The sequence below is a fragment of the Panthera onca genome, chromosome C1 (genome assembly GCF_046562875.1).
Source record: "Panthera onca isolate mPanOnc1 chromosome C1, mPanOnc1 haplotype 2, whole genome shotgun sequence".
In the NCBI taxonomy this organism is placed as follows: Eukaryota; Metazoa; Chordata; class Mammalia; order Carnivora; family Felidae; genus Panthera; species Panthera onca.
Genome location: NC_138346.1, coordinates 192,685,573 through 192,705,751, shown reverse-complemented (window position 1 = coordinate 192,705,751; position 20,179 = coordinate 192,685,573). Strand labels below are relative to the sequence as shown.

Here is a 20,179-nt window from a genome sequence, read left to right as displayed (position 1 = left end):
AGGGGCGCCAGGGTGGCTCAGTCAGTTGAGCGTGGGGCTTCAGCTCAGGCCATGATCTCTTGACTCGGTTTGTGAATTCAAGCCCTTCATGGGGCTGCTTGCTGCTGTCAGCATGGAGCCTACTTCCTGCTTTGGATCCTCTGTCCCCCTCTCTCTCTGCCCCTCCCCAACTTGCGCGCGCGCGCTCTCTCTCTCTCTCTCAAAAATAAACAAACAAAAAGAAATGAAAAAAGACATCTGCCTCCTTGCCAAAATACACCACCTATAAGGCCCATGAAGTTATATATACAGGGATTTTTTAAAATAAACTTTTTATTTTTGTAATTAATGTGAGATTTACAGAAGAGCTGCAAAGAGTGTAGAGTTCCCATATACCCCTTACCCAGTGTCAGTTTTCCTAATATTATCGTCTCACACCTCAGTGGCATGTTTGTGAAAGCTAAAACAAAACAACATTGGGGTGCCTGGCTGGTTCAGTCGGTAGAGCATGGAACACTTGATCTCGGGGTTGTGAGTTCGAGCCCCACGTTGGGCGTAGAGATTAGTTAAAAATATTTTTTAAAAAATATTACAGGGGCACCTGGGTAGCTCAGTCGGTGGAGCACCCAGCTCTTGAGTTTGGCTCAGGTCAGGATCTCATGGAGTTTGTGAGTTTGAGCCCCACTTTGGGCTCCCTGCTGATGGTGCTGAGCCTGCTTGGGATTCCTTCTCTCTGGCTCTCCCCTGCTCACGTGCTCTCTCTCTCTCTCTCAAAAAATAAATAAACTTAAAAAAAACAAAACAAAACCTTAAAACAAAACAATTCTGGTACATCCCTGTTGCTCAAGTCCAGACCTTATTTGGACTTAGCCAGCTTTTCCATTAACACTCTGCCTGATCCAGGAACCTACCCAGGCAACTATATTGTATCCAGTCAGCACATTTCCTAGCGTTCTCTGGTCTGTGACTGTTTCTGTCTTCCCATGCTTTTTATAACCCTGTTTTGAGGAGTCCTGGTCAAGTGTTTTATAAAATGTCCTTCAACTGGCGTCCGTCAGAGGTGTTCTCCAGAGTCATGGGTTCGGGGGAAGAAAACCACAGAAGTGACATGCCCTTCTCATCACATGATATCAGGAGTACACGACATCCAGTCCACTCACTGCTGGTGACGTTAACCTTGATCACTTGGCCAAGGTGGTGTCGGCCAGCATTCTCCATTGCAAAGTTACTATTTTCCCATTTTCCGCTCTGTAGTGGAGAAGCTAGTCGAATGTCCAGTGCACGGTCAAGGGAAGGGGAGGGGTAACTAGGTTCCATCTCCTGGAGGGGAGAATCTACATAGATTAGTTGGAATTCTTTGGGAAGGAAAATGTATTTCTTCTTTCCCAGTTAGCTATCTATTCAATAATTTATTTCTACCAGTGTGGACTCATGGATGTGTATTCTATACTTTTGGGTAATAATCCAATACTCTCTCTGTTATTTCTTTTATTGCTCTAATATTTGCAATTTGGGCCACTGGAGTGATTGGGCTCCTGGGTCCCTCTGACACAACTCATTCTTTTGTGTTTTGAGTACTTTCCAATTCTGGTGCCTCCAGATGTTCCAGGCTCACCTTTTCCCTCTCCCAGCCCAACAATCAGCCATTGCTCCAAAGAAATAGTATATTTTTAAAACGAATCCTCCATGGGGCGCCTGGGTGGTTCAGTCAGTGAAGTGTCCGACCTCATCTCAGGTCATGATCTCACAGTTGTGAGTTCGAGCCCCGCGTCGTGCTCTAGGCCAACAGTGTGGAGCCCGCTTGAGATTCTCTCTCTCTGCTCCTCCCTTGCTTGTGCTGTCCCTCTCAAAAATAAATAAACATTAAAAAAAAATTGGGGGGCGCCTGGGTGGCTCAGTCGGTTGGGCATCCAACTTCGGCTCAGGTGACGATCTCGCAGCCTGTGAGTTCAAGCCCCACGTCGGGCTCTGCACTGATAGTTCAGAGCCTGGAGCCTGCTTCAGATTCTGTGTCTCCCTCTCTCTCTGCCCCTCCCCTGCTCTCGCTCTGTCTCTCTCTCAAAAGCAAAATAAAAACATTAAAAAAAATTTTTTTAACTAATTCTGCAATTATTATCTTGTCAGTGGTCCAAATACATCGCACTGCATTTGAATACATGATGAAAAAAAAGTTATCTTGTTCAATTACTGCTTAAAACACACCTTAATTTTTTTTGCAGCCCTACTGTGATGTCTTTTTACAATATACTAGGAGATGGGGTGCCTGGCTGGCTCAGTCAGAGGAGCATGTGACTCTTGATCTCGGAGTCGTGAGTTCAAGCCCCATGTAGAGACTACTTAAAATAAATATGTGAATAACTTGGGCCACCTGCATGGCTCAGTCGGTTCAGCATCCAACTCTTGATATCAGCTCAGGTCATGATCTCACGGTTCATGGGATCAAGCCCTGCCTCAGAGTCCGGCTCTGCACTGACAGCATAGAGCTCGCTTGGGATTCTCTCTCTCCCTCTCTCTGCCCCTCCTCTGCTCTTTCTCATACATACATACATACATACATATGTACATAAATAACTTAAAAAAGTATACTAGGAGCATAGAAACAGGGGAGGGACCTGTCATCTTCTCTCCATCTCCAGGAGTCCTTGATGAATTTAACCTCTGTGTTCTGCTAAAGCTTGGGTCACCCTTCCTACACAGGTGACCTAGCTCCTGGGTCCTCCCCAGTCTGAGCTGCCCAGAGGAGCTATCAAAGGCCAAGGTAATTCCTGGATCCTTTCTCTCTCCAGGTCCCCCATCCCCCGCCAAGGGGATAAGCAGTCCTGGACCTCTGCAGACCTCACCCAGGCTGGCCAGGTGCAGGCAGGCTCCAGGAAGGAAGCTGGCAAGCCCAGCCACCAAGACAGACAAATGTGGGCAGGGCACCATTACATCCAGAGTGTTCCTGGGAATTAGGGCCAAGGTTTGCAAAATCCAGCCGTAAGTGGAGCAGGGGTTCCCCGGAGCAGCCCTGGGTTCTGCAGAAGAGTCAGCTTCTCAGGAAAGAGCAGCTTTCATGAGCCGGAAGAGGGCGAGACTTCAGCTCACGGCTCGCTTTGGGAGGGGACATAGCTAGCTGCGTGACTCATCACCCGGTCCTGCCGGCTACAACTGGCCCAGCGCTGGACCTCCCAGAGGAGGTCCCAGGCAGGCAATCAATACCGCACGTAGGGACACAGGCCCAGTGCTGGGGGAGCCCTGGGGAGGAAGGAAAGTAGCATTTGAAGAGTCTCAGGCAGGCCTCACAGAGGAGGTGACATCATCAAAAAGATGAATGGAATTGGCCAGGCAGCAGTCCGGAGGGAAGGAGGGGAGGGCACTCCCAGCCAAGGAAGAGGCAGATGTAAAGGGCTGGCACAGGGCCCGTGGCCTAGAGAGTAGTCCATAAATGTGAGGCATTATTGTTGTGGTTGACTTATCATCATGACGGTTGTTAACCTGGACTTGTTTCTTAATATTTTTACTATCTTACAGGTACTTACTACAATGAATAAACGCTGAATGTCACTGAGTTTTTCTTACCTATAAAAGGGCTGCTGTGAAGATTAGGGGTACAGGGGCACCTGGGTGGCTCAGTCGGTTGAGGATCCGACTATGGCTCAGGGCATGATTTCATGGTTCACGAGTTCGAGCTCCATATCGGGCTCTGTGCTGACAGCTCAGAGGCCTGGAGCCTGCTTCGGATTCTGTCTCTCTCTCTCTCTCTCTCTCTCTCTCTCTCAAAAATAAATAAGCATTGGGGCGCCTGGGTGGCGCAGTCGGTTCAGCGTCCGACTTCAGCCAGGTCACGATCTCGCGGTCCGTGAGTTCGAGCCCCGCGTCAGGCTCCGGGCTGATGGCTCGGAGCCTGGAGCCTGTTTCCGATTCTGTGTCTCCCTCTCTCTCTGCCCCTCCCCCGTTCATGCTCTGTCTCTCTCTGTCCCAAAAATAAATAATAAAAAACGTTGAAAAAAAAAATTAAAAAAAAAATAAATAAGCATTAAAAAATGTATATAAAAAAGAAAACATAATAAAACATTAAAAAATGTTTTTAATTTAAAAAATTAAGATTACGGCCACAGCATACACAACGCTCAGTGGAACAGCTGAGACCAGCTGTGGGCCCCAGTGGCCTCGTTTTCCCTCTCTCCTTGGCTGGTGGCCAGCCCCTGGGGTTGTGCATGGGGGGCATAGGAGGGAACACTTTGGGATCTTTAAAGTTGATGGGCAACAAAACAGGGACTTGGGTAGGCAAGGTCAGGCAAGCCCAGGGGAACAGCTTCAGGGACCGGGTACAAATGCACGCTCCCTCCACCTGGGCCCTGAGTCTTCTGTGGCCTCCTAAAACCAGCAGGCACTGGAGGCTCGCTGCCTCAAAGAGAGCTGTGTGACCCTGGGCAAGTGACGTGTCTTTTCTGAATCTCTGAGTTTTTTGTTTCCTCAGCTCTGCAAGTGCATTAAAGCCATACACAGCAATGTCCAAAGCCCACTCCCTGCAACAGCTATATAAACAAATAAATAACGAATCCTAGAAATAACATCCAAAAACAGAATGGATTAACGACTAGTGGTATATTCCTAAAATGGAATATTATTCAATCGTAAAATAAATAAGTCATAGGTATATAGGCAATAGAAATGTATTTTTTTTTAATGTTTATTTATTTGGGGGGGGGGGAGGGGGCAGAGAAAGACAGAGACACCGAATCTGAAGCAGGCTCCAGGCTCCAAGCTGTCCAGGCTCCAAGCCGTCAGCACAGAGTCCTGACAGCACAGAGCCCGACGCAGGGCTTGAACTCACAAGCAGTGAGATCATGACCTGAACCGAAGTCGGACGCTTAACCAGACACTTAACCGACTGAGCCACCCAGGAGCTCCAACAGAAATGTATTTTAAAAAACAATGCTAGGGGCGCTTGGGTGGCTCAGTCGGTTAAGCGTCCGCCTTCAGCTCAGGTCACGATCTCGTGGTCCGTGAGTTCGAGCCCCGCGTCCGGCTCTGGGCTGATGGCTCAGAGCCTGGAGCCTGCCTCCGATTCTGTGTCTCCCTCTCTCTCTGTCCCTCCCCCATTCATGCTCTCTCTGTGTCTCAAAAATAAATAAACGTTAAAAAAAAAATTTTTAAAAACAATGCTCTGGGTGCCTGGGTGGCTCAGTTGGTTGTGTGTCCGACTCTTGATTTCAGCTCAGGTTATGATCCCAGAGTGGTGGGATGGATGGAGTCCTGCCTTGGGCTCCACACTGAGCCTGCTTGAGATTCTCTCTCTCTCTCTCTCTCTCTCTCTCTCTCTCTCTCTCCCCTTCTGCCCCTCTCCCCCACTTGCACTCTCTTTCCAAACAGTTAAAAAAAAATGCTATGTTGTGAGTGTCTGGCTGGTTCAGTGGGTAGAGCATGACACTCTCGATCTCAAGGGTGTGGATTCCAGCCCCATGTTGGGTATAGAGATTACTTAAAAAAATAAAATCTTACATAAAAACCAACTTCAATGCTGTGTGAAAGAGGGGAATCACATAATCACAGAATGATTCCATTTGTACACAAAAAAGGAAAACTCGATATATTATTTAGGGATTTATACAAAGGTGGCAGAACTAAGAGAAAACCAAGGAAACAATTAGCACAATTAAAGCAAAATTCGGGAGGGGAGCCTGGGTGGCTCAGTCGGTTAAGCATCCGACTTCGGCTCAGGTCATGATCTCACGGTTTGTGGGTTCGGGCCCCGCATCGGGCTCTGTGCTGACAGCTCAGAGCCTGGAGTCTGTTTCAGATTCTGTGTCTCCCTCTCTCTCTGCCCCTCCCCCACTCATGCTCTGTCTCCCTCTGTCTCAAAAATAAATAAACATTAAAAAAAAAAAAATCGGGAAAGAGGTCCTTCAGGATGGGAGGGAGGCTGCACCGGACGCATGTGGAAGGTCTCAAAGGTACTGGTGTGGGTCTAGTTTTTATTTTATTTTATTTATTTATTTGGGGGGGGGGTCTAGTTTTTAAATTAGCTAGCAAACACATGGATGCTTGATTGTAATTATTATTAGCCGTTAAACTGCACATGGTGTCTTTTACAATAAAATTTTCTGTATATAACACTAATACCTACCTTCTAGAATGCAGGCCTCTCTGATAGGGCAGAGAAAATGTGAGTAAAGTATTGGCACAGTAAGCTCTCAGTTTTGAGTGCTTTGGCTCCCTAAGCCTCAGTTTCCCCATCTTCAAAGTAAGCTGGTGGCACTGCTGAGGCTTTGTCCTCCAGCTTGTGGGTTCTGTGTTCCCTTTGTTCACACACACACACACACACACACACACTCTGCAGGGCAGGTGTCAGGTCCCATCCTCTCTCGAGTCTCCCCACTGCCCTATGTCACTGGTAATTTCGAAAGTGGCAAAGGGCAAAGATGACGCCCGGGGCCCTGGAATGGGAGCTCCTAGCCCTAGTTCCAATCCTTTCCAAATGGGGCAATTAGGCCTTTTCTGAACTTCTCCAAGGTAAAATAGGCATAGCAATCTGTTTTCCTCCTCTAAGCCCATGGGTTAATAGTGGAAAGTGCTCCAGTAAGAGACCCTGACTGGTTGACCTGGGAACCTAAAAGCGTTCTCACGGTGGGGGTGGGTGGCATCCGTGAGCCGTGAGAGACTATTCTGTGACCGCTCACATGGTGATTGGTGTAAACGTACCTCTTTGCCTGGTTTTCCGCCTCGGTCACTGTGTACTTCCTGGTTGTACTTTATCCTGCTAAGTGTCCTCACCACGACCCCACCGCTGTGTACCTGCTCCAGTCACGGTGTGCCTGTTGACTGTCCCTGTCTCAGTCTGAAAGGTGCCTGTCTTTGCAATTATGGACCTACCTCCAACGCTGTGTACACCAACCTCTGTGTACCTGATTCACTCAGCGCGACCGTGACTGTCCCGCGGTCGGTCGGGGCGGACTTGTCGGGCGCTCCTAGGTCTGAACGTGCGTGGCTGTACCTGTACCGGCCCTCGCATCGCTGTGCGCACTCCGGTGAGTCCGCGCGCACCTGGCTCGGCCCACGCCTCCCGGACGCCGGCGGGCTGTGCGCTCCGGTCCCGCGGACGTCGGCGCCGCGGGGGCCCCGTGCCGCGTCCTGCGTGCGGCGTCCCGCGTCCCCGCCCCCCTTCGGGCCGGGCCGGCTGGCGCGCACTGGCTGCGGGGGCGGGGCCGGAGGCCGGGGCGGGGCGCCGCGGGGGCGGAGCAGGAAGGGGCGGTGGCCGCTCCGCCCCCTGCCGCCCGGGCCGGCAGCCGCCTCCCCTGCCCGGCTTCCGCGTCACGGTGCCGAACGCCACCTGCCTTCTCCGTATAAAGGCGCCACCGGCCTCGCCCCCAGGACTCGGCCCCATGGAGACGCCGCGGGTCGCGGCTGGCGCTCGGCGGGGTGAGGCGCGTGGCGGGGCGGGGGGCGCGGACCCCGGGGGCGGGTGGGCGGCGCGGGGAGGGCTCCGGCCGGTCCGGAGGGGAGGGACGTGGGGCGGGTCTCTCCGATTTCGCCGGTCCCCGGGAACCCCTCTAACTTAGCCCAAGTTGGGGGGAGCCTCGGGGAGGAGGGCTGAGGTCCGGAGGGAGGCCGAGGGGCCGCGGAGCTCGGGGCCGCGACAGCCTCCGCGTCACCCGCGCCCGGCGGCCAACCAGAGTTTCCCAGCAACTTTTCTCGCCAGTGGGTCGCCTCGGAAACTTCCCCCCCCCCCCCCCCCCCCCCCCCCCCCGGCCGGGGAGTCCGGCCGCGGGCCCTGCGCCTCCTCGGCCTGGGCTCCGAGCGCGGGGCGGGCGGAGGCGCTGACCTCAGCGGGGAAGCCCCCGGTACCCCCTCCCCCCCGCCAGCGCCTTCCAACCCCGGGTTTCCATCAGAGAGCCCCGCCCCGCAGCTGTGGGGGCGCGGCGACGTCCTCCGAGGCCTCCCAGGACTTCTGGCTCCCCAGGGTTGCCACGGGACTAGGGGCGGGGTAGGAAGTAGAGTCAGACAGCTAAGTTCAAGTCCTTGCGCCACCAGCTAACAGCTGGATGACCTTAAGCAAGTTCTTGAAGTCTGTGGCTCAGCTTCATCCTGTATATACTGGGAATGATGACTTCTAGCTGGGACAGCTTTCGAGAGGGTAGGAGAGGTGACACGTGCGGCCGGCTTTGCCCGTTGCCACCAGTCAGTGTGGTCTCAACCTGTTGGGTGGGGTAGGGGCTGGAGAGGGGTAGGAGAGAGAGCCACTCCCATCTTTAATTCTTGTGGTTGTCCTACAGGAGCTGTGACAGGTGCTTTCCATCGGTGTGAGCTGTGAGTGGCAGGTGGAAAGAGGTCCACCCAGGAAGCCAGCCCCACCATGAGTCTGTGGGAACTTGACAGTCGTAGCTGCCAAGGTACTCCCAGGCCGGATCAGGAGCCCAGCACTGAGGAGGCATCGGCTGTGGAACTACAGATGAAGGTTGATTTCTTTCGGAAGCTAGGCTACTCATCTGCTGAGATCCACAGTGTCCTGCAGAAACTGGGGGTGCAGGCCGACACCAACACGGTGCTGGGCGAGCTGGTCAAACATGGGTCAGCAGCCGAGCGGGAGCGCCAGGCTTCCCCGGACCCCACTGCTCAGCTCCCCCTGGTCCCCCGGGGTGGGGGCACCCCCAAGGCTCCCACCCTGGAGCCCTCGCCCCCAGAGGAGAACAAGGAGGGCAGTGACCTGAGGCCTGTGGTCATCGATGGGAGCAATGTGGCCATGAGGTACGTGTCATTTCTGGGGCTAAGACCAGGGCCTGTGGCTGGGAATGGTGGCCATGTGTCTCTACACCTGTGGTAAAGAGGCCTTCAGGAAGGAGTGTGACCTGTTTTCACAGACCCATCTAGAGGAAGGGAAGGCCTTTTATTGAGGCTCTACGATGTGCCAAGAGACTCCCTTAATCCTTATGGCGTCTTGGAAGTGGGTCTGTTAGGAATGTTTTAGGGATGAGAACAGAGGCTCAAAGACGTGCTCATGGGCTCAGTATTGGTAAGTGGTAGAGCAAGGATTCGAACTTAAGCCCTTCTGTCTCTGGAGTTCACCTTATGCACTACGTCTCTCCCTGAAGGCCAGCACTCAATCTCAGTTCCTCTCTTGTGACATCAGGCAGCTTGGTGTAAGGAGAGTAGAGTGTGGGGCCAGCTCCTCCGTGTAGGAGCCAGTCACTTGATGTCCGTGAGCTTTCTCTGCTCAGTAGTAAGACCCAGCCAACCCCTGCTCAGGTGACATTTGTGAGGAGGGGCGGCACAGAGCCTGGAGAGAGACGGAAGCTCAGTAAGCTGTAGTTGTTCTTACTGCTGTTACTTAGGGTCTGGGGCCTCTGAGGCCTTGTTGTCCCAGACCTGGACCCCCAAGGAAGCAGGCCCAGGTACTGAGGCCTTTGTCGCTGTGACCAAGAGTGACCTCAAGGATCTGGCTTACATGGGGGGTGTGGGCAGGTCAGCTGTGACTTGGGTTGCCTCTGCTGCAAATGAGGCACCTGGGCCCCAGGGCCAAAGCCAGGACTCCATCCCAGTAACAGTCCCCTCTCCACGAAGACTGTCACAGGGAATGGGGGCAGGTGAAGCCAGGGGCCACGGCTGTCACTGACCCCATGGAGCACAAGCCTGCTTTCAATCCAGGCTGCTCCCTCTGGCCCTGCTTTCTCCCGGTCCTTCCAAAGTGGTTGCTGAGTCAGGGCTGGGTGGATCGTTCACCAGGAAAAGTTCCAATGGGTGTGGAGAGGGAGACCCCAGACTCAGGGTGGGGCCTGGAGAGGGCTCTTTGGTGCCAGAGGGGTCTCCCAGGTGGGCTGCCTAAGGCTTCAGTACCCAGAGCCCCTCCCACTCCCGGCCCAGCTGGGCCAAGTCAGCTGTAGGGCTGGTCCTGGCCCAGCTCACTACGGATGCAGGTGGCCTGTTCTAGCCACCTTTGGATCAGTCTTCCCGTCTGGGAAATGGGCTGAGCCTAGGTGGGAGGTTGGGTAGAGCTGGCTGCCACACGGCTAGCGGCAGCTGGCTACAGTCTGTGCTTTGAGCATTAGGGGTCCCTTCTCAGGCTCCAGCAGCCTGTGGCTGGGCGAGGAGCTGCATATAGGTCTGTGACTTCTTCCCCTGGAGGCTTGGGTGGGCTGTACCAAGCAAAGGCTGCCTGCCAAGGACTGTCTTCCCACCCCCTCCCTCCCCAGGGGCAGCCATGTGCTGTGTGTGTTTGTATCCAGGCAGGAGGAGGAGGGGCCTGGGCGGGAGGAGGGGGGTGGCCCCGAGGGGAGCTGGGCCGGAGAGGCACCGCCTTGGGGGTTTCTGAGCTGGGGCTGTAGCAGGAGGGGAATTCCTGCCTCAAACTTCCTGTCTCAGCTGCTGCTGGGTTCCTGCCCTGCCGCCCTCGCCCCCAAGGGCAGACAGACCAGCCCCCACCGTATGCAAATCGTGGGGAAATTCACCTCTGTTTCCTTCTAAGGGAATTTTTCTCTTGTAGCTGGGCCCAGCCCGGGCAGATCTCTTTACCTGGGTAGCCTGGCCTAGCCCTGCCCTCTATCCTAGGGTGGGAGCAGCTGAGCCGGAGTCCCTACATCCTCACACATCTTAGCCAGTTCCCTCACCTTCTGGGCGAATGGGACTGCGGTGGGGGAGGGAGGATGTCTGGTTTTCCTGTGCCAGCACAGCTTCCTCCATTGCAACAAGAGGGACTAAAGTTAGCTCTAGGGAGGCACTCCTGGCCTGGCTTGACTTGAGGGACTACATCATGGGCTCTACTCCTGCCAAGAGCAAGGCTCTCCCTACCTGCCTCAGGAGTGCTTTCGGGGCTAGGACAGCTGCAGGCAGACTTGTCCCCAGCTCAGGCTTTTGATGCCCAGAGGCAGTACTCTGTCCTTGAAAGCTGTGGCATCGCATGAAGTCCTAGGGCTGGCAGATGCTGGCCTCGGATGGGCCATATGCACGTACATACGTGTGTACAGAAGCAGGTCAGTGGGTGCATGTGCTGACTGCTTACCTGAGCCAGGGAGCCGAGCCAGGGGATGATCACGTTCCCAATGCGGAGACAGCAGAAGGCCCAGGGAGGGGCATCATGAAGACAAACCAGGGACCTGAGCCATACTGGAAGGTCAGGGAGGCTTCTCCGAGGCAGTGCCGTTTCACACGGGTCCCAAAGAGCAGGAGTTTGCCCGCTGCACTCTTGTCTCTTGTTCCCAGCCTGCCCCTACCTCTTAGCGCTTTGTTCAGACTCAAATTTGAGGGCTTTTCCTTCTGCTAGATAAACTTCAGGTCTTGCTGTTAAGGGACTAGAACAGCAAGCCAGTAGCCCCAGATGTGGGTTCAAGTTCTGTCTCCTACCACCAGCTAGGGAACCTTGGGTGAGTCGCAGAGCCTGGCTTTCCTTCATTGTGGCTTTGTTAAGGATGAAGACAGAAGGTGCGGGGCTCATCTGGCCCCCAGTGGGAGCTTGGTGCCCGCTGACCGCCATCTGCCCCAAGGCCAGGGCTGGTACTTTGTACCTGTCTGAGCATCAGCACCCGTGGTGGTTATGAGCACAGGCCTGGGGCTCGCGTCTCTGTTTCACCATTGCCACAACTTCTGTGCTCTGTAGACCGGTCTTCTCATCTGAATGAAGGGGAAAGGGGCCTTTGATGATAGCACCCTCCTCAGAGGCTTGCTGACAATTCAGTGTTAAGCACTTTGGTTAGAGCCTGGCTCACAGCCCTCAGTAAATGTGAACTTTTTATTGTAAAGAAGCCTGGTGGACAGTGGGGAGGCCCCGCCACCTGGCAAGGATGAGCGCTGCCTTCAGCTGGACTTTGCCCCCCTACGATTTATGGAGACCTTCAGACCCGGGAGCCCCAGCCTATCCCCCAGACAGCCTCCGTGCCCTGCAGCTGCCCCACCTACCTCTCTATCTTCTCGTGGGGCTATCACCCACCCCAAAACTACCCACAGGATGTGGTTGGCTGTGGCCTTGCCTCCTTTGTGTAACGTTTATTCTGTTTAATTTCACCAAGCGTAAGAGACTGAGAGCTGTTCACGGAGGGGTGAATGAGGGGCAGGGGCTGTTGAGGAGGGAGCTGCAGCTGGTCCCGTCCAGCGCCCCCAGCCTGGGCCTAGAGCCCTTCTACAACACCCAGGGTTCCCTGGGGGGTCCCCTGGCCTCCTCTTATCCTTCCAGGAAGCCTCCACGTTGCTGGACTGTCTCTGGCCTCAAGCAAACAGGAAAGTTATGCTGCTGACATGGGCCCTTCTTACAGAGGCTGCAGGCTACCAGGCCCATTTTACAGATACGGAAACTGAGCCAGAGCAAGCTAGCAGCCCCTCGGGGCTGGCTTCTGGATCCAGCCACATTTGGACGGGTGAAATCCAGTCATCAGACCACAGCAGGGAGTGTCCCATCTCCAGCTCCCCTGCTAACAGAGAGAGTCCCCTGGTGTCTTCCTGATTGTCTTTCTGCCTCAGGTCATGCCCTCCCCAGAAGGGTGAGGAAAGGACAGGGCGGTCTGGGTCTGGGCGTTTGGGGGAATTGGTAGTCTTGGGAGGAAAAGCAATGCCCTTTCACTTTCAGACTGAAAGGCTCCTCAGTGGCCTCTCCCACTCTGTCACTGCCGGCCTGTGTTGGACAATGGATCCTGGCTCCTTCCCCTTCGCCCTCCTGAGTCCCAGCCCCTGGGGCTTGTGTAGGACTGAACTTTAATCCACGTTTAATCCAGAACAATCTGGTTTCTCTTCAGTTAGCTGGGGCTCGTCCCTTCCCACCCCCACCCGCAGCACCGCCCAGCGGCCGAGGGAGGGGTGGTGACTCAGTGTGCCTGTGTGCATCTACGTCCCCGTGGTCCCAGCACCCCCGGGTGGGGCGGGAACCAGAAGGCTGCCAGAGCCTTTCCCCCACCCCCAGGTGTGTTGCAAGCGGCCTGACCCTCCCCCACATGGGAAGCGGGTGCCGCCAGATTCCTGGGCGTCTCCTCACTGTCGGGAGATGGAACTTCAGGGAAAGTCCCCGGTCTGGCCATCCCGGACGCTGTGGGAACCAGCAGGGAATGCAGGCCTTGGGCCAGAGGGCAGTGAGCTGAGCCCAGGGCAGGGGCCCGCAGAGCCACGCCCTCCTGCCTGCGGCTCCGGATGGCAGGCCAGCCATCCTCCAGGGCTGACCCTGTGCCCCTTCTTCTTCCCAGCCACGGGAATAAGGAGGTGTTCTCCTGCCGGGGCATCCTCCTGGCGGTGAACTGGTTTCTGGAGCGGGGCCACACAGACATTACGGTATTTGTACCATCCTGGAGGAAGGAGCAGCCTCGACCTGACGTGCCCATCACAGGTGAGTGGCACCTCTGGGTGGGGGGGTGCACTGCCCCAGCCGGGCTTTTTCCCCAGGGAGACGGTTTGGGTGTGACTGACCACTTCTGGGCCTCAAGCAGGGACCAGCTTGGTTTGTTTTTGTTTTTGTTTTTACTGTTTGTTTACTTTTGAGAGAGGAAGCGAGCATGAGTGAGGGGGGCGGGGAGGGGCACTGAAATCGGGGACAGAGGATCCCAAGCGGGTTCCGGGCTCTGCACTGACAGCAGAGAGCCCAACGCAGGGCTCGAACTCACCAACTGTGAGATCGTGACCGAACCAAACTCGGGTGCTTAACCGACTGAGCCACCCAGACGCCCCAAGGACCAGCATTTGTTTTCCTGGCTTCTGCTGTCCTCTGCCCCTGCCTGCCTTGGTGTACCTGGAGTTCGGAGCTCCTGTGCCTGGCCACCCAGAGGCTCTGGGTCCAGATGGGGCTCTGACCTGTGCTGCCACTGCCTCCCAGACCAGCACATCCTGCGGGAACTGGAGAAGAAGAAGATCCTGGTGTTCACCCCGTCGCGCCGGGTGGGCGGCAAGCGCGTGGTGTGCTATGACGACCGCTTCATCGTGAAGCTGGCTTTTGAGTCCGACGGCATCGTGGTCTCCAATGACACGTACCGGGACCTCCAGGGCGAGCGGCAGGAGTGGAAGCGCTTCATCGAGGAGCGGTTGCTCATGTACTCCTTCGTCAACGACAAGTACGTTCCTGGCTCCCGGGCCCCGGGGTCCCGGGGGAGAAGCCAGACGTGTCCTCTGGCACGGGGCTTTGCTGCGGGGAGCTCTGCTGGGGCCGCGGCCTTGTATCCAGGCAGCTTTGGGAGTGAGTGCAGGGAACTCACCACCAGGTAAAAGGGGCCAGGCTAGGCCAGGGGATCTGAATGTGGAGTTGCCGAAGCTTCTGTGATAGGATCTGGTCAGTGGTTCCCAGCACTCGCTCTCTGGCCAGAGGCTGGCGGATGGATGCAGCCTTAGTTTCAGATTTTCAGGTTGCTGGCCTCCCCACGCCCTCAGGGAGTGCCCAGCAAGAGAACTGCCCTGGCGGGGTCCTCCTCCCCTCCCTTGGGGCATTCCCGCCCTGGGCCCAGAGGTGTCCTGCAGGACGAACAGCAGTTTCCGGAGCTGCTCTCCCACCTACCCTGCAGGTTCATGCCCCCCGATGACCCCTTGGGCCGTCACGGGCCAAGCCTGGACAACTTCCTGCGGAAGAAGCCACTCACAGCCGAGCACCGGAAGCAGCCGTGTCCCTATGGTAAGAGACCCAGCTGCCCCCTCACTCCTTCCCCTTCCTCTCTCATCCAAGGCAGCCTGGGCCCCCGAGTGCTTCCTCTCCGAGCCCACCCAGCCCCACGTTTCCTGTGCCCCACCTTTCCCCCTCCCAGCCCTGGTTCTGGAACCCCTTGCTTAGACACCCCCTCATTTTCTTCCAGGGAGGAAATGCACCTATGGGATCAAATGCCGGTTCTTCCACCCAGAGCGGCCCAGCCGCCCCCAGCGCTCTGTGGCTGATGAGCTCCGTGCCAGTGCCCTCCTCTCACTCCCTAGGGCCCCAAGCAAGGAGAAGAGTGGCCGGCGGCCTTCACCTTCATCCCAGCCCGGCTCTCTGCCGGCAGAGCATGAGCAGGGCAGCCTAGATGGGAAGAAGCTGGGAGCCCAGGCATCGCCAGGGCCGCACCGAGAGGGTCTGACACAGACCTTCGCCCCAGCGGGCAGGAGCCTCCCACCTAGCGGGCGCAGCGGCAGCAGCTTTGGGCCCGCAGACTGGTTCCCACAGACGCTGGATTCTCTCCCATACAACTCCCAAGAGTGCCTGGACTCAGGCATCGGCTCCCTGGAGAGCCAGATGTCAGAACTGTGGGGGGTCCGAGGAGGAGGCCCTGGAGAACCCGGCCCGCCTCGGGGCCCTTATGCTGGCTACGGCCCCTACGGGGCCGAGCTCCCGGCCACTCCAGCCTTCCCTACCTTTGGACGGGCCGTGGGTGCCGGCCACTTCAGTGTCCCTGCTGACTATGCCCCGCCGCCAGCTGCCTTTCCACCCCGAGAGTATTGGTCTGAGCCGTACCAGCTGCCCCCACCCACCCCAGTCCTGCCGGAGCGGCAGGTGCCAGGCCCAGGGGCCGACCGGGGCCCGTGGGCCGGGGCTGGGAGCCTAGCCAAGGAGCGAGCCAGTGTGTACATCAAGCTGTGTGGGGTGTTTCCCCCGCACCTGGTGGAGGCCGTGATGGGGCGCTTCCCTCAGCTCCTGGACCCCCAGCGGCTGGCTGCTGAGATCCTTTCTTACCAGCCCGGGCACCCCAGCGAGTGACCCAGCCGTGCGGCTGCCAGCCCTAAGGCTGGACAGAGGGAGGAGTAAAGTAGGGAAGGGAACCCACAAACCAAAGATACCGTAGGATTGGTCCTGGCCCACCCGGCACCTGGAGCCGGCTGCCGAGTGGGGCAGGAACGATCACCCTGTTGATGCACATTGTATCTGTAGTTTAAGGAGACGCCGCCTTAAAGGCGTCAGTCCGTGGCTGAAGCCCAAACCCTCCTTTCTCTCAGAGGGCGGGGAGGGAGGTGGTGGGGAGCAGAGGCCTGGGCTGGGGGCCCTGCGCACGACCCCCCACCTCCGCCCCACCCCTGGGATGCCGGCCTCGGCTGGCTAGTTAGGCACTGTGTGCCTGCCCTCCAAGGGCCCCTCCTGTACGCCAATGAGGCCTCATCAGTGCTCTCGCAGGGCACCGGGCCTCATGTTAGTAAGCAAGATGCTTCTTAATAACCCACCTTCTGACCCACTCTGTTCGCAGCGCCCTTGCCCCCGCCGGGGGTGGGGTGGGGGGAGCGGGCCAAGGGCCCTCTGTCCCTACCCCCTCTTCCCTTCCTTCTATACTGAGTCCTCTCACCCTTCCCCGAGGGTGGGGACACGTATTGGTGTTGTACAGGTGTCATGTTAACTACTTTAAGTGGAAGTCCTTGCGCTCCCTTAACACGTCAATAAAGTACAATGTGAGCCCCTTTAAGAGATGCTGGTCTTTGTTGTACCCGGGGGTTGAGCCGGCCTTTGGGCAACGAGAGGTCGGCAGGTGGGCACCAAAGTGCTCAGCCCCCGGGGGCGGAGGCTTCCTTTACTGAGAGAAGGCGGTGGGGCGACACAGGCAGGATCGGGCTGTTCCCCTTTTCCGTCCTGGGACCGGAGCCGAGGGCAGAAAACTATCTGGCTGAGAATAGGGCTTCCAGGAGAGTTTGGGAGAGAAGGGGGTGGGGAAGCCCTTGGGTGCTCGGCTCAGGCACCATCTTCCCAGACACTGCGGTGTTCTAGGGGCCGAGCTGCACAGCGGAGCAGGGGGCGCCTGGGGGGGCAGCCTGGAGAGGCGGTGCCAGGCTAACCTCCAAGCGGGAGGTTAGGGGTCCTGGTCCTAAACTCAAGAACTGGCTCTGCCACCCCAATTATGTCACCTGGGGCAAGTGACCACCCCACTCTGGGTCTCCCATTTCCTCATCTGCGAAGTGGTGATAATGTACCCACCTTACAGGATTGTAGGGGGTACACAAGAGCATGCTTGTTGAGTGCGTGACCCAACGCCTGGCACATAGTAAGTGCTCATTAAAGAGCCTCCGGCGTCGTTCTCTGTGGGCTGTGTTCACCTCACCATTTCAACCTTCTTATCTGCCCCGAGAAGGAAGTCAGCCAGGAATATATGAATTTTTTCTTTTTTTTTCCCCCAGATGGATAAATGAGATATAAATGTTAAATATTTTATGTTTTTAAAAAATTTTTAATGTTTATTTTTGAGAGAGTGAGAGCGCCAGCGGAGGAGGGGCAGAGAAAGAGACACAGAATCTGAAACAGGCTCTGGGCTCTGAGCTGTCAGCAGAGAGCCCCGATGTGGGCTGGAACCCACAGGCCGTGACATCACGACCTGAGCTGAAGTTGGACGCTTAACCGACTGAACCACCCAGGCGCCCGGAATGTTAAATATTTAAGTGAAAAGTGGGGCTGTCAAATGATCCCCAAACACCATCAACAGGGCAAAATGGAAAAATACAGTTTTAATAATTCTATATTTGAACATCTCACCTAATTTGTACTTATTGTTTATGAAGCTTTTATAGTATCTGTATTTTTTTTAGAAACTGTTCTAGCACAGAACAGCTGTGCGGCAAGTTGAGGAAAATGCCACACTGGCGATCTCCCTGCACATTAGGCCCCCGCTTCGTTCTTCACCCTGAACATTCTTTAGAAGCCTGCACTGGGCAGGAACCCAGGCGCAAGGTGGGAAGGAACTCAGCAAACATTATCTCGAAGCCTCCACACCTGCTCTTCAAGGCGCCCCGTGCCCATTGCTTCCAGCCTCTTTCGAAGGTTTTATCTGCACAAAGAAATGTCATTGCCTTATTTATAAAATACTTTCTTCCCATCAAGGACTGTATTCCAGATAAAAGGCTTTTTTATGGGCCTCTGTTGCTTTGTATGGAACAGGAAGCTGCTGCTTGTGTTTTGAGGGATGGGGGAAGGGTCCTACAGGCCAGTGGCAGCAGGCAACGGGGCTAGACCGGGGGTGGCTAATATCTAGAGGCTGTGCCTGGCCCTGCTGGCTCGTTGACCAGCACCAACAAGGACAGCAGAGCCCATGAGGCAGGTGCCAGCCGAGTCTGGGCTCCGGCGAGGGTTGAGTCAGTCCAGGGTCCTGACGGCCTGCACCTGCACCCAGCTTGGCTGTGCCAGCCATCCGGGGCTTGGAGCTGCTCTGTCCAGGGCCTCTTTCTCAATCTGGCAGCCAGGCCCGATGCCCAGGATGTATCTTTCCCATGACTTGGGCTGTCACTGCAAAGCTCCGCACCACCTCCTGCCCTGCCCGCTGAGGCACCTTTCCTCACAAGGCCTCAGTGTTCCCACCTGTAAAAGGGACACAAGGATCCCTGCATCTCTCTAGACTGACAAGAGGATACCTCAGTTGGTGTGGTGCCAGCCTGAGAGGGAAAAGTCCTGGCCGTGTGGCCCTGGGCCGCTCACTTCCCTCAGCTCCCTGGCTTGCCTCACAAAAGAGTTGTAAGGTTCCCACAGGCTCGTGGGAAGGAGAGGGTGCCAGGGCAGGAACTGATCCTGAGACAGAAGTTCAAGCCACCGAGGCATGGAGAGGATCAGACTCAGGTGGCTGCCCGCGTGCCCTTTCCTCCTCTGCCTTCCTGGTTCTAGAAGCTGAGAAGCTGGTGGGGAAACCAGTGAGTATGCAAATCCTTGCCCTGTTGGGAAATGATCCTGGGGAGCTCCCGGTGCATGGCCTCCTGCCAGCCCTTCCCGAACCCCCTCCCACACATCCCCCACCTCACCCTGGGGCTCTTACCAGCTGGGGCCAGGCCCTGAGTCTCCTTGCCAGCTGTCTCAATGCGGGTTAATCCTGCTGGGGGCACAGGGTGACTCCAGAAACCTTGGCCTCCCTGGCAGAGAATGACCTGGCCCCCAACGGATGAGAGTCCCTGCCCACTCTGTCCCCATCCCACTTTGTTAGCCTGAGGAACACCCAGTGGTCTCCGAAGAGCTGGGGAACTTCAGCCAGGAGCAGGAGGGCTCTGAGGCTCCAGGGGAGTAGCTGGTTCTCCCAGGCCACCCACCCCGAGACTGCTAGCACCTCGAACATTGTTGGTCTCCCTCAGGGTGGCGTGGGGCAGTGGCTGAGAAGAGGCCACTGCTGACCATGCAGTTGCCACTTCCTTCCCTCATGTCCCCTCCCCTACAGAGAAGGGCAGGGCCCCCGGCCCAGAAGGAGGGGGTGGGCAGGCCTCCATCAGAGAAACTGGGACCCAGTGAAACACAAATCTAGGAGGTGGGTGTGGGGAGGGTGGTGGAGCCACCAGCCCAAACCCCAGGCCCGGCTGGTCCCCTGGGGGCTCCTGCCCCCAAACAAGGCGGTCTCAGGATCCTAGCACTCTTTCTCTGGGGCTTCTCAAATCTCTGGCTCATTTTCTTCCCCCTAGACCAGAGCAGAGTGGGTGGAGTTAAGAGCAGTGAGTAAGTGCCTGTTCAGGGGACCTCCTTGTTCAAGGGAAGGGTGTGGGAGATTTGGCTGAAAAAGACAGGAAGGAAAGCCCTGCAATTAAGGAAACTCAAGCCATCCCAGGCCAGGATATGTAAATCCTTCCAGCTAGTTCCTGGATGGGGAGGAGGCCTCAGGCTGTCCTCCTAGGATGTGGCTTCCTGGAGCCCTTCTCAAGGCAGCTGCTGGCCATCTCAAGTTGTCTGCCCATGTAAGAAATGGCTGCAAAGGTGGAAGAAAAGGATCAGGCCACCCATAGCAACCCACACTGACTCCGACATGTTGCTGGGTCTGGGAAGGGTCCAGCGGCTCAGATTCTGGCTGCTGTCCAGAGAAGAGCCCCACTGAAGGCCAGGGGTGCTTATGGTGCTCTGCCTGCCACCTGCTGGCACCTCCTGGTATGACTGTCTGTGCAGCAGGGGGCGGCTCAGCCCTCACAGCCACCAGCACTGGCCTGAACGAAATGCCAAGAGACAAGCATCTCCAATAGGATCTGAAAACAAGAATTTAAAGAGAATAATATGGAGAGTGCTAAGGCAAAAATGGGAATTCTTTTTTTTTTTAATACTTTTTTTTTTTTTGGTAACACTTATTTTTGGGAGAACGCAAGTGGGGGAGGGGCAGAGAGAGGGGGACAGAGGATCCTAAGCGGGCTCTGCGCTGACAGACAGCAGTGAGCCAGATGTGAGGCTCGAACTCACGAACCGTGAGATCATGACCTGAAGTTAGACGCTCAACTGACTGAGCCACCCGGGTGCCCCTCTTTTTTTTTTTTTTTTTTTTTTTTTTAATGTAAGCTCTATGCCCAATGCGGTGCTTGAACTCATGACCCTGAGATCGAAAGTCAGTTCTACCAACTAAGCCAGCCAGGTGCCCCCAAAATGGGAATT

The 20,179-nt window shown here is 56.1% G+C and overlaps 2 protein-coding genes across 3 annotated transcripts in view; one reads left to right on the top strand and one right to left on the bottom strand.

Moving 5' to 3' along the window:
• The first annotated feature begins 7,231 nt into the window (after positions 1-7,231).
• On the top strand, positions 7,232-16,274 carry ZC3H12A (zinc finger CCCH-type containing 12A). Of its 2 annotated transcripts, none has more exons than XM_060622794.3 (6): positions 7,232-7,380; positions 8,235-8,706; positions 13,119-13,258; positions 13,742-13,976; positions 14,421-14,527; positions 14,706-16,274. In XM_060622794.3, exons 2-6 carry the CDS (start codon positions 8,315-8,317, stop codon positions 15,578-15,580), a joined length of 1,749 nt encoding a protein of 582 aa, XP_060478777.2. In that variant the 5' UTR covers positions 7,232-7,380; positions 8,235-8,314; the 3' UTR covers positions 15,581-16,274. The 2 variants fall into 2 exon arrangements, with proteins under 2 accessions (XP_060478777.2, XP_060478778.2); XM_060622795.3 differs by lacking the exon at positions 7,232-7,380 and adding an exon at positions 7,528-8,095.
• A 1,023-nt stretch (positions 16,275-17,297) lies between these two features.
• MEAF6 (MYST/Esa1 associated factor 6) overlaps positions 17,298-20,179 on the bottom strand; it is a 33,595-nt gene continuing 30,713 nt past the window's right edge. Inside the window, exon 6 of the mRNA XM_060622800.3 lies at positions 17,298-17,624. Coding sequence (XP_060478783.1) covers positions 17,621-17,624 — 4 coding nt within the window. The 3' untranslated portion in view covers positions 17,298-17,620. The remainder of the gene's footprint in view (positions 17,625-20,179) is intronic.

Excerpts from the sequence above, each read along its gene's own strand:
- ZC3H12A (XM_060622794.3), top strand. The coding sequence starts at position 8,315 with ATGAGTCTGTGGGAACTTGACAGTCGTAGCTGCCAAGGTACTCCCAGG. Across the intron at positions 8,707-13,118 it reads GGGAGCAATGTGGCCATGAG|CCACGGGAATAAGGAGGTGT; the intron begins GTACGTGTCATT and ends TCTTCTTCCCAG. Across the intron at positions 13,977-14,420 it reads TACTCCTTCGTCAACGACAA|GTTCATGCCCCCCGATGACC; the intron begins GTACGTTCCTGG and ends CCTACCCTGCAG.